This window comes from Pteropus medius, unplaced genomic scaffold (assembly GCF_902729225.1).
Source record: "Pteropus medius unplaced genomic scaffold, Ma_sr-lr_union100, whole genome shotgun sequence".
Taxonomy (NCBI): Eukaryota; Metazoa; Chordata; class Mammalia; order Chiroptera; family Pteropodidae; genus Pteropus; species Pteropus medius.
The window spans coordinates 3,143,357-3,156,603 of NW_024347867.1; the positions used below are offsets into that span (position 1 = coordinate 3,143,357).

Genomic DNA, 13,247 nt, shown 5'->3' on the forward strand with positions numbered 1-13,247 from the left:
GGAGGAAAAGGAGGGGGTGAGGAGTCAATGGGTTCACGCCACCTGAATCTCCTTCTCCTCTAAGGAGCGTTCCCTCAAACCACAACTCACAACTTCAGTTTTCAACTTATTATCCAGAACTATGCCCTGCGGCCACTCAGGGTTCTGTTAGCAAAGAAGCCCTAGAGAATAGTTGATTGTTGGCCAGCGAGCATGGAATGACACAGAGCCTTCCCTATGCAAATTGGCAGGATGGATTTCCAAGAGAGAATTGTTGCATTGAGCATTTCTCTAATTGTTTTTCTTTTTCTTTTTCTTTTTTCTTTTTTTTTTTTTACTATAAAACACATTTTTGCCTTGCTTCTATGAGACTATTAGTATTTAAAACTTTCAGAAACATATTCTAAAAATAATATAAGAGAATGAAATCAAACGTTAAGCCATGTGGGGCAGACTTGGAGTGTAGTAAAACAAAAAGAAATGTGTTGGAGGCAGGAAAAACTAGAAAAGATTTCATGAGAAAGAGACTTGAGCTGGACTTTGAAAAATGGATTCCATCCTGTTTGATACTATGATGGTGGATACATGACATCACACATTTGTCAAAACCTACAACACCAAGAGTGAATGCCACTGAATGTGAATGTCAGTGTAGGTTCACTGATTGGAACAAATGTACCACTGCAGGATGGTGATAACGAGGGAGGCTGTGCCTGTGTGTGGGCCAGGGGTACATGGGAACTCTCTCTGTGCTTTCTGCTCAGTTTTGCTGTGAACTTAAAACTGATCTAAAAGTAAAGGCTATTTAAAAAGAAAAGAAAAGAAAAGAAAAGAAAAAAGAAAAAAGACAAATCGCATTTAAATAATTGGAGAGATGGCGAGGCTGGTGTTCCAGTGAGAGAGGAAAACTGAGCAAGGTCACAGATGTAGAAATGACTGCAGCATAGGACAGCAAGGTGAGACTGGCTGGGCTCAAAATTTTAAACCACATTTAAGTTAAATATTCAGTAGTTACCTGAAATGAATGAGAACAAACTTAAGCTTTTATTATTAACCACTCATTCCTATTGACTTTTTCAGAATTTATATAAGAAAATTTAAAGTTAAATATTTTACTATTATTTTCCAGAGGAGGAAGGATTAATTACTGATGTTCTGCAGCCAGGTATATGTGTGTTTATTTCACAGGTTAAACTCATTCAGTTGTTTAATACTCATGAGATTAAAATTACATTCACGTTTCTTTGCAAAACTGGTATTTAAAACTGAGTCCCTTGTTTTAAAGGTAGAATTATACATTTTCTACCTTGATAGTTTTATTTTGCATTTAAATGCGAAAGGGTTTTTGTTTGTGGCTGGCCTTTAGTCATCATTTTGTAAAATACTAACATTAGCCATTTTAGTTTTCTTTAAAGTAAAATATCCTATTAAAAGTAAAAACAACTTCTTTCAGTTGGTTACTTTAATTAAGCCAAATATAATAAAGTTGAGTTCTAATTATTTTTCTTTCCCAAGTTATTTAAATAGTTGTTTTTAATTATACATTGAATTTAATTGAATTGGGTCTGATTTGATAATAAACTCCCTATTCAGCTGTTAAAATATAGGCAGTTAACTACGTCTGTAATTTACCATTCCTCAGTGTAACTGGAAAACTTTTAATATGGTGAGGCTTTTTCCTTCTTTTCTGTACCTTGCCCTGTACTTTGCTTAGTCATAACCCTTATTCATATTATGGCGCAGAGAGATCATTAGTGTAACTGCAGCTAGCATTGTGACTGGCGATAAAGTGCCAGGAAAATGCGTCACCCATGGGGACAAAAAGGCTTGCCTTTTAATCTGGTTTATATTAGTGCAGATGGAAATACAGCATTTTCTTTTCTATTTACAGTGTTGCCATCTGGCTGAAGGAAGGTTTCTGTTTGTTTTATTGATTTTTTGTTTGTTTTTAGATAAAAGCCTTTGGGGTTGAATTTAAAGTGTGTAATGTTTACTCCTGTCAGCTCAGTGTATCAGAAGGGGTTTGTAACATGAATCAAGTAGCTGCTCTTAGTGATAAACAAACAGCTTAAGTGATTCCCAGTAGTTCCCACAAAACATAGGGAACATGTGTTTCTCTGAAATACGCTTTTCTTCATTTCAGCTAAGATGGATGTTTCTTTGGCTTTTTAACAAACAGGTTATCAAAACATATCTATTAAATTGCTTAGAGAAAAGATTGGGGTTTACAAATCTCTCAAAGCTGACATGCCTGTTTGCAACCTTGCTGGCATTTCCAGCAGAGGCTGTAATGTCCTCATGCTTTTTCCCATGAGGTAATATGCTTTTGTTTTTGGAGTTTATCTCTCTAATTCCTAAGATACTCAGCATAAGTCACACCAGGCAGACCTTTCTATTATGTGGCTGCAAAAACAGTCATTTGATTTGAGTCTTGCCTGATATAATGTCAAAACCATACTAAGATTACATTAAATATTTTCTGACGCGGAGTGAATATAACTGTAATCTGACAATTATTTTGGTCACCTTTTCTCTACAATCTTAGCAGCCATCAAAAAATGAGCAAAGTATCCTTTTTCTTTTTATATCTTGTTATGAATGCTTTTTCTTTCTGGATTTTTGCCACAGTTTGCTTAGGGTACACCATCTACCCTCTCTCATATCCTCCTATCATTTATTCACTGTCATGTATGTGCTAGATAGTGAGCTAAGCAATAAAGATACGGAGATTATAAGGATGAACGGCATGATCCCTGCCCTCAAGATGCTCTGGTCTGGTGGAAAATTATCATAGAGCTGCACCTGGCCAACTGTGAAAGACTAAATGTCTCTAGCTCTATTTATATAATCCTTTAAGCTCATATCATGATGGCTCTGATTAGACATCAGCTCTGTGGAAGCAAACAAGTAGTCCACTCTTATCCCTTAAAATAGCCTGGTAACTTGCTTTCATAGAATTACCTTTTAATGTCATTTAAGTAATATTTATATCTTTCCTATCGTGTGTCATTTAGCAAACAAAAAAATAGATATTTTTTTAAGAAAAACTTTGGTTATGTCAATATTTTTATCTTATGTGTATACTGACACAGTTCAGTGTAACCGCCTCAATTTCTTTTTGGGAGTTGATGGATTAATAATTATTAATAACTTATGTGTGTCTGTTCATTCTTCATGCCATAGCGTCAGTTTCAAAGATGAAGAGTGATGTTTCTGGTGGATTCTGTTCCCATTTATCACATAACTGTACACAATGTGGGATTATATTTTTTAAATCAATGTTTTTGTGTTGAGTTTGTGTATCTCAGTATTGGACAAATTTCTTTGTATTTTGGTTGAATATCACTGTCATAACTTTTTTCATTTTTTTCATTATGAAGAAATGAAGTTATCGGAAAGTGACTTTCAGTCACTGTTCATTATTGCTGAATGAGCTCCCCCCAAATTTTAAAACCTCCACATCATCTTAGAAGCCTCTAAAGCAATCTACTATAGCCATTAAGTCATAACTTTCTTTTCTGTATGGAGTACATGAAATGCAAAGAAAAAGTAAATCTTAATTGTTTCTCTCAGCAGAATGAATAAGGAGGTTGTGATATATGACTCAGATATATGTTATTATCAAACTTTCTTATTTGAGCGCATTTGTTTTTGCAACAAGAAATGAGCAATAGAGTGTTGAATAAATGGTTCATCATTCTTATTGCTGTGTCAGATTAAATGCAGCTAGATTTAACACCATACCACAAGGTGGGTTTATTCTAGTGTAGAAGATCAAATTAGACCCTGAACTGCTTTCCATGCATGTATCTGCAGTTACATGCATTGCCATGGCACAGTGCCTGAAAATTTGCATAGTGAAGTGGCTGTTTCTCCATCCTGTGGCAGTCTACAAAAAATAAATAAATAAAAACACCAATCATATTTTATTTCCTTGACTTGCTTGCAAAATGATCTTTAAAAACACCTCAGCTGTTTTCCAACCAGGCACAATTCCTCCATTCTGTATTTCCTCTCTACCTACTGCTCTTGCTCCCTGGAGTTTGTGGCTGGGGTCCCATTTCCTGTAGGATTTGAAGCAGAGGAGACCCTGAGGGCCTGCGGAGGGTCGCTGTGGGGTGCTACCTAGCTGCCCTTGGCTCCATCAAGGGCGGCCATGCTGAAGTACTCCTCCTCTGCTCCTTGCTTCTTCAGCTTCAGGTATAGGTTTCACCATATTCACTTCTGTCACTTTTTCTCCCTTAATGGACAAATAGTTATCTCCTGGTATATGTTAAGGGTAAGTGGAGAAATCTGAATAGTTATTAAACTATACAGAAAGCAGAGTTCTTAAAGTGTCTGGTTTTAGGCTGGTATAGGCTGGTTTCCACCTATTGTTTAAGATGGTAACCTTTTATACATATATACACACATACACACACACATTTCCAGCAGGCTCGTTAGACTTCACTTTCATTTATCCAGAATCCACTGAAGCTAAAGTAGTCCCTCACTAGAAGTTCCATATGATACGCTTCGTTGACTTTCATTGCCTTCATGATAAAGTTCAGGGGGCATTGACCTCAGCCTATTCATCTTATTTTCAACTGCCTGCCTTCCTAGCCCACGTTCTAACTGGACAGTCCCTTGATTATCTTTTCTATTTCCCCTTAGTAGTCTTGCTCATGCAACACCCCAGCCAGGAATGTTCTCTGCTTTACTTTTTACGTATATACTACATATTCCATTTTTTAAAATTTTTATCGGTGAAATTTTCTATCACTACTTCCTCCTCTAGCACCTTCTCCCACCTCTGAATCCCTATAATACGATCTATATTATTTATTTGGTTATTAATCCTCTGGTGTATTGATTCTTAAAAACTGAATTAGTCTCCTTTTGCAATTTCATGTATTTGCATATTGTCTCCTCCGATGGATGATTAGTATCATGCAGGTAGATGCTGTGTCCTATGACCTTTATATTTTTATGCATAGCAAAGTGTCTGGGCCATGGGGGTGTGTGTAAATGTTTATTGAAAAAGTTTCTTAACATTTCTGAGCCTGAGAATATGGTGGGTCCATTGATAGTAACAAAGAGACTGACATTAGAGATTTTCTGTTTTCCTGAGGACAGTTAGTTCAGCTTTGACATAGTTTCAAGTGATAGCAGAGATACACAAGCATATATTCCCTACAGGTGGAAGACTGGGCCTCTATTGAGAGAGCATATTTATAAATGCAGATTTGAAAATGACTGACATAGAGATAGTGCTTCAGGCCATAGTAGGAGATAACTTTTCTGAAGAGAAGAGAAATTGCTGGCGGAATCAAAAGCTCGAAAACAGTTCGAAGAAGTGACCTGGAATTAGGAGGCCAGAAAAGGAGAAAGAAGCGGTCAACAAATTATTCAGTTAATATTATTTTCTCAGTACTGAGCACCAGGTGTCGCACCGGGTAGGGTGCTGTCTGAATAAATGAGAATGGGAAGAAAACTGAGGTTAAGCAGGAAGTTAAACCCAGGCTTGTCTGATGCTGATTCCCATGAACTCTGAATTCTACACAGCTTCACATATAACCATGAGGAATTTAAACTAAAGGGGAATCTCTCCATCATGTGGAATAATTAGAAAAGTCATCAGGAGTTATGAGACTGCATTAAGTCCTTGTTTGAATGCAAATTTTATAAATAACTGGCTAAAATATTTAATATCTATGATTCAAATGTTTACAATACTCCTGGCAGCTATATCAGAATAAAATTTAAATGTCAAGTAAATGAGCAAAAGGATTATGAAGTAGAAAATTTTAGATGAAAAGTTTTTCTTTTTTTGTACATTATGATTTTAAACCAGTAACATTCTTCAATTGCCATAACAGTATTCTGCAGCCAGATTTTCAAATAAGCTATTTATTAGGTTGTTGGGGATCTTCCAAGGCCACCCCAGGTTCTGGGATTCACTGGGAAGACTCAGAACTCAGCAGATAGTCATACTTGTGGCTAAGATTTATTGTAGCAAAATCAGGTGTTAATTTCTAAGGCTTTTTCAGTCCTGTACAGGTCGATCTAAACTATGAGAGTGAAACATATGAAGTTGTGATAGTCAACCATTTTTTACTACAAAAATGGCAATTGCATGTGGTTCAGTCTAGCTCTGTCTTCTAGTTTAGTCTCCCAAAGCGTGTGGGTGGCCTGGGGGCAGTATGTCCACAAAGTCCACTTGGACAATATAGCAGAGAAGAACCCATGCAAAGCTGGATGTTGAAACTTTCACTGTTTACCAACCCGCAGTCCACATTTTATTAAAAATGGTGACAGAAATACATTATCCTTGTGGATATCAAGACCACTTATAGTCAGTGAGATTTAAACTTAGAATGGTCTCTAAGGTTGTAGTCACAAATGTCTTATTAGAGTAAGCATTTTCACTAAATTAAGCATTTGTTGGACCAGTTATTATGATCAATTGTGAAGACTCTTCAACTAGACCATACAGCTAAAAATAGTGAAAACCCCATGACCTTTATGAGAAGACATTGCAAGGAATGCAGTGAATCGGAGGATGTGGATTATAGAGACACATTTGTGGCCTTACTGGAGCTGCAGAATTTTTACTAGATGAAAGCTCCAAATGTCTTCTTCTCTATTTTGTCTCAGAGTAATTTAGAGAGAGTCCCAGACCACAAAGGTGCTCCTCTGTATCCTTCCTCTTGTCTTTATGCCAATACATGTGACACTAATGGAATAAAGCTTTCAAGCTAGCATGAAAATCAATAACGATTTTATAAAGCAGGCAAAGAGTTACTGAGCATCATCCTATATGGCTCAGTTTTCTTATTTTAAAAAATGAAGGGAAAGAGTCAAATAATAATGGAAAGTCACCTGAGTCATTTTTAAAATGATATTCTTAACAGCAAATTTTAAAATGGTATATTCAATCCTATATGCCAAGTTACTTAGAGTTTCCAGATATTTAAGTGGTGTGATCTTAAAATGAATAAATTGCTGTTTTCTTTGTGTTCTCAAGCATCGAAATACCCTGAATTTTGTTTTTTAAAAAAAAGGTCAATCTCTCACAAGGTTTTATTTTCCTATTATTATGATTGAGGGTTTTTGGGGGTTTTTTTAAGGCTTATATTTACTTAATGTGATGATAATGTGAAGGGCATTAAATCTTAGAAAACTGTCATCTTGCTAAGCCTCAGAAAGACTCTTGATCACCTCTTCCCAAGCCAGGGTATACTCGAAAAATCGTACCAATAAGTCTAGCCTTCCTGAGGTCTCCAGGAGGTGTGACTGAGCCGAAAACCTCTGAAACCAGCAGTTGTGCCAAAAATTCCTGCCACATTGGTCATCTTGCTCTTGGTGACAGGACCACTGTCACCAAGTTGACATAGGTTAGCTTTCTCTGTTAGTGCTGGGTGAGCAAAGCCCTGAAGAAATAGAAACCCAACTTCCCACATTTGTGCGGGGAATAGGGAGAGAGCCGAAAATACTCTCTGCCATTTATTGAGTCTTGCAGTGGGTCTGGCAGTCTCATTTACTTTTCACAACTCTGAAAGTGTTTTCCCTCTTTACAGATGGGGAAATTAGGACTGAGAGGTCAAGTGATGTGGTGAGAATTCACAGCTCATAAATGGCAGAGCCAGGTGGACTGACTCAAAAGGATGCACACCCCCACCGACCTCCAAACACACAGCTATACCTCGCATGGGGGCCGTGAGTGTGAGAGGCCCAGGACCTCAGTGGAAGAGCATACAATTTGAAAGAGGCTGAATGATGTTAAACACCTGCTGTGTGTCAAACCGTATAGTAGATTCTTATCATACATCTTCTAGTTAATGCTCCCAACAAGCCTGTGAGTTAGGTGGCGTCATCCCCATATTACCTACTCAGAGAACTCAAGAAGCTTTCTGAAGGTCATTCAGCTAGTATTTAAACAGGTTCACAATTGAACCAGGTCTGTCGGAATCTGTATCTTCCCTCTTACCATTGATAGAATGTTAACCAGAGAGGTTTTTGGAGAAATAAGAACTCTTATGGTAGTGGAAGAGAAAGACTGATAAAAAGTGGAAAGATAGCTTGAAAACTTTAGACAAATGTCCAGCCTAATGGTCTCACATTAGCAGTTTATAATCTTGGACCAAACAGCCTGACAGTTTTTTTTTTAATTACCTTCATTTTATTAAATTTAACCTATCAGTTTTACATGAACACAAAAATTTTTAAGATAGATTTCAAATGTGTCTCGTTATGAGTAGGACTCAGAGGTCTGTTAGGATAAAAATGAATTTCTGAGATCCAGATGATAATAAAGTGAGCAGATAGATGTTCAACTAGTATGGATCCAATAAAAGTCAGAAATAGATAAATGGGAATTCAAATAGCCAGACATCTAGTTTAATTGAAATTTATTTTTTACATTTGTTTCAAGACAGTAATGCAAATTACAACCCAGAAAAAAATCTTTTATCAGGGATTATTTAGAAGATTCACATGTACTGAACATGCGTTGTGGTCTTTTAATCTCCTTCATGGTCTACTGTTGCATACTATTCAGTTATGGTGATGTGTGCTATCAGGACCTGGGGGCACTGCCGATACTCAGTCACCAGAGAAAGCTTAAATTATGTCAAATATGCCAAGGCAAGAAAGAAATGAATACATCCAAAATAGATTCTAAACAAGTGGTCCTAATTATCCTTAGTTAACTAAAAGCAATAAATAGAAGATCCCTTAAGCAGCTTACTAATTAGGCTTTACTTGCCGTGTGCTGGAGGTGACTTATCATAGAAAATTATAATCAAAGCACTCCAAATCTGGTGGTACTCCTTTTGGTTTATCTTTCTTAAGTGTTAACTTCTTTATGAGCAGTTTCAAGAAGATTAACTTTCAGAAGAAGGAGGAAAGTTCCAAGTACAGTCAATTTTGGGTTTTTAGGGGCTGCCTCTAAAGTTGTGACTATAGCTAAGACTAACTAGGGTGGGCTTTACCTGCTACGTGGTGATAACGGGCAGCTAGTATTTGGCACGTGAGATGAGAGTACGTGTTACAGCATCACAGAACCCATCACGCTTTCTGATTTCCCTTCTAGATCAGTGTCAGGGCCTATCCTGACTCCACTCATACTCGTCTTGATTTGTCCCCATCCCCCAGCTTTAAGTACGTACACACAGAATATAGCCTTTTTTCATTGATAAATTGCCTAGTAAAATTTCCTCGAGTAGCAAAGTCTTATCAGAAACCATCGATTTGAGGCCTGTTGCTGTTTATTTGTTGTCTGCCCATTTTCTTGCTGTATCTTTACAGACTTTTCCCTGAAAATAAGGCAAAGAAAGCTCAAATAGATAAAGCAATCAGTGTTTGCATTTGGAACTGTTATTTAAAGCAAACAAATTGTTTGAAACTGGGCAATATTAAAATAGTTACATAAGATAACTTTTTACTAGTTAGGGCATGATTTTCTATGCTAGCTAATACTATATGTAATTGAGAGAAAGCCGCAAAAACTTGATATCATCCCCCACTCAGAGGTCAAAGGTAAACTTAGTGAATTTGGTAATTTTTTAAAGTACATCTTGAGTACCATTTTTGTAATTACTCTTCTTAAAGCATAATTGTCATCACACCCTTTCAGGTTCAAAAACCTTGAGCAAATGATTCCTGTGTTCTAGATAGTATCCAGGTCCTTCAGCCTAATGGAAGAAAGAATGGGGAGTGATGAGTGATGGGGGTGCTATTTTAAACAGGTGAATGGGACTCTCTAATATCATCTTTGAGCAGAGACCCAAAGGAAGTGAAGAAGATATTCGTGTTGATAAATGGGAGAAGAAATTTCAGGTACATGCAAAGGCTTTGAGATGGACTAAGTCAGTCAGTATGAACAGTGCAGAGTTAGAAGGAAAATGGTACAAGGTAAAGGCCAAATCATATAGTACCTTCTAAGCCATGATACAGACCTTGCGTTTTACTCTGAGTGGGATGAGAGCTATTGAAGGGTTTTGAGCAGAGGAATGACGTGACATATTTTAATGGGATCACTTTGACTGCTGAGATGAAAATACACTGAAGGGGATCAGTGGTAGGATCAGGTAGACTAGGTAAGAGGATATTGCAGTCACACCGGGAAGATGATCAGATCATAAAGGTAGTGGTACAGGTGTTAAGATGTTTTTGAAGTAGGGCTGAAAGCACTTATAGATTGAATGTGGGAAGTGATAGGAGAGAAGTTAAGGATGACTCCAGTGCTTTGAGTGTGATCAGCTGGAAGAATAGAATTGTTTTAATGGATGGGGAAGACTGGGCAAAGCTGGTTTTAAGGCAGAAAGTAGGAGGCAGGGAAACTCAGGGTCTTGGTTTTTGACGTGATTTCTGAGACAGTAGCAAACATCCTTTAAATATCCTGTGAAAATATAAAGTAATTAAATGAAATAATATGTGTAAGGAAGAATTTGCCTGGGCCTGGGGAACGCTATACTGGATATAACCAGAGAACTGCCTGATATTTCTGCCCTTCGTTCCTTTCCTAGAATACACTTCCCTTATTCTCTGTAACAATCTTCGTTATTAAACTTTTGTCAGAGGCTTTTTAAAATGTTAGTAAATTATATTTTCTGATTCCCTTTTGGTGACCTACTTGGTTATGTTCTTGGAATATTTTGCTTCCTAATGCATGTACTTTGTAAGAACTGAGATCAGAGATTTTCGATTTTAATCATATTTCCACATGGTTGCTTTATGTGTAAAGTGGGACAGCCGGAGTAAACAGCTTCATGGACCCTTGAACGCACCACTGCTATACGATTGGTCACTTCAGCTGAGGCTGTTGATTTTTGGATGTGTCCTTTCCAGTGAGCAATATGTTTCTTGAAGGCACGGGTTGTAACTGCTTCATCTTTTTATTGCCTGAATCTAGCCTAATACCTGATACAAAGGTTAACAGTAAATGTTGAATAGATAAAAGTTTCTGAATAAATTTTAAGAAACTAAACATGTCTTTTCTCTTTTGTCTCATCTGTATAGCACCTGACAGCTACAAAGTACAAGAGAAGAAAACTGCTGCCTCCAACCGGTCCTCCTCTGCTATTTCCGGACAAAATAGCAACCACTCAGGAAATAAGCCAGGTAGGACGCATTGCATTTGCTGTGGAAAAAGGAAGGATATCCCAAAAGCCTTGAAGGCATGCTAGAATTTAGGAGAGCTTGGTTCCAGTCCTGACACCGAAACACACATTCATACTGGTTCATGTGAGTTTAAGTCAGAGAACCTCTCAAAGCCTTGATTTTCTTTTTTTAAAATGGAGATTGAAAGACATGCCCTTTTTACCTCTCATAGTCATTTTGACAGTGAGATAGTGTATGTGGATGCATGCTTTACTGTCAAGCAGTGTATAAGAGGTAATAATTTTACTATTCTGTTCGAAATGATAGATGTGACACAATTTTTTGTACCCGTATGCCCAGCATTATTGCATATCTCTTGTGACTTCTTGAAAAACCATTTAAGGAAATCTTTACACATAGCAGAGCTGGCATAGAATTATGTTTTTGTTCTTCATCCACCCAATGATTGTACACTTACACGGTAATTTCATTTAATAGCCTGTGATTCATGGTGTGTTCCATTCAGTTCTACAAAGAAGCAGTCTGTAAACATAATGCAAACAATTGGCTAGACAACGCAGCTGCTTCCAAGCATCCAACAACCATTGTGTGGTTCTGGGGAGAAACTAATGTACAGTATGATAATGAGAGACAATCAAAGGAAGGTGAAGGCAAACTGAATACCCCATGAGGGTCTTGGAAGCCTACTCAGTGCTGCATCCAAGGCCAAAGTCACTTACGAACAGGGAATCTGTGAGAATAAAGATGGAAATAATTGCATCAGGCCCCACAGAAAATATTCCCCATTATATCAACTTTTGTGGGGCTTTTTTCCCTGTGGAAAAGGTCTTAGAACAGAGCGGATAAATTGAGTTTGTCACTTAGAAAAAGGACAATAAAAATCACTATTGCAAGTATCACATGAGCAACTATTAGTGCAAAATGTATAGCTTCAGCGGAGTTTAATTAGCAGGCTGAGATTTACCCATTCAGTCAGTTTGCCTTTGCATTCATTCATTTTCTGCTCCTCTACCACCCACCACCCAGCCACCATCTAATAATATTTATTGAGTAGTTATTCTGTGCCTGGGACTGTGAGAGGTACTGTATGAGCCCTATCTTTTCAGGACTTATTCTGATGGGCTTTTGTTCCGTATACCCAAGTGAGCATCCTCGTGGAAGTAGTTGTTTAGCATGAAAACCTCATTTGTTTTATCATAAAAATTGAACATAACTAAATGGTTTATACTATTTTTTCCTTGTTCTTGACTATCATTTCTAATGAATTGTTCTACCATTCAATCAATTCTAATCCATTTTCATACCATTCTGAAATTCAGAAAGAAGACATTCCTACATTCTAATTTACATTATGGTGGGGTAAACTTATGTGTGAATAAATAATTCCAGCACAGAATTGCCAGTGTGATAATTGATCTGCACAGAGCACAGAGAGAGCAGAGGCCAGACAATCTTCATTGCCGTTGGCCATCTCTTTTTAGAGCCACTTGATTTATGCTACTAAAGTCAAGTTAAATGAGGAGACATTTCATTTCACATTGTATATTTTGAGAATCTCGTGTCTGCTGTCTTGTATATAGAGATAAGCAAAAGTTCTCAAAAGACTTATTTTAAAAACCACCATGTTCTGTTCCTGCAAATAATATAAGAGGTTCCATATTGGAGGGCTAGACTTAAGTAAAACTATTTTATTTTATTGGATATGAGTAATGGGAATATCTGTCTAGAGCAGTTTAATTTTCATTTCCAAGAACTTAAAATGAAAGAAAAAGTACATGCTAAATGTTGTGATATTTTGAGTATTGCCCTAACTAGATATGGGCATCCTGACCAAATGATTTCTCAAGATCTCTTTTAATAAAGTAAATTTTAGTTAAATTTCCTCCCCTCTTTTACCTTCTGATACTTTGAACTCAGTAGAAAACTCGAGAACATCTCTTTGATTTAGAAAGCATCTATTCACATTTACATTGTTAGTGTCTTATCTTTAAGACATGTATGGAAGGCCCTCGTAGTGTTCTATAAATATGGGCACTTACTTATAGGATGGACCAGTGCTTTCAGCTATGAATACCCGAACCCAGACCAAAAGAAACAGTTTATAAAGTCACAGATCTGTTCACGTCTACAGAAGTGGGAGATGGTTCTTCAGAACTCCATCAACC

At 37.2% G+C, this 13,247-nt stretch overlaps 1 protein-coding gene across 3 annotated transcripts in view; it reads left to right on the forward strand.

The window, feature by feature from the left end:
* MAP7 (microtubule associated protein 7) overlaps positions 1–13,247 on the forward strand; it is a 151,461-nt gene that overhangs the window by 82,022 nt on the left and 56,192 nt on the right. For all 3 annotated transcript variants that reach the window (XM_039878995.1, XM_039878997.1, XM_039878996.1), the window contains exon 2: positions 10,981–11,082. In XM_039878995.1, the coding sequence (XP_039734929.1) occupies positions 10,981–11,082 (102 nt within the window). The remainder of the gene's footprint in view (positions 1–10,980; positions 11,083–13,247) is intronic.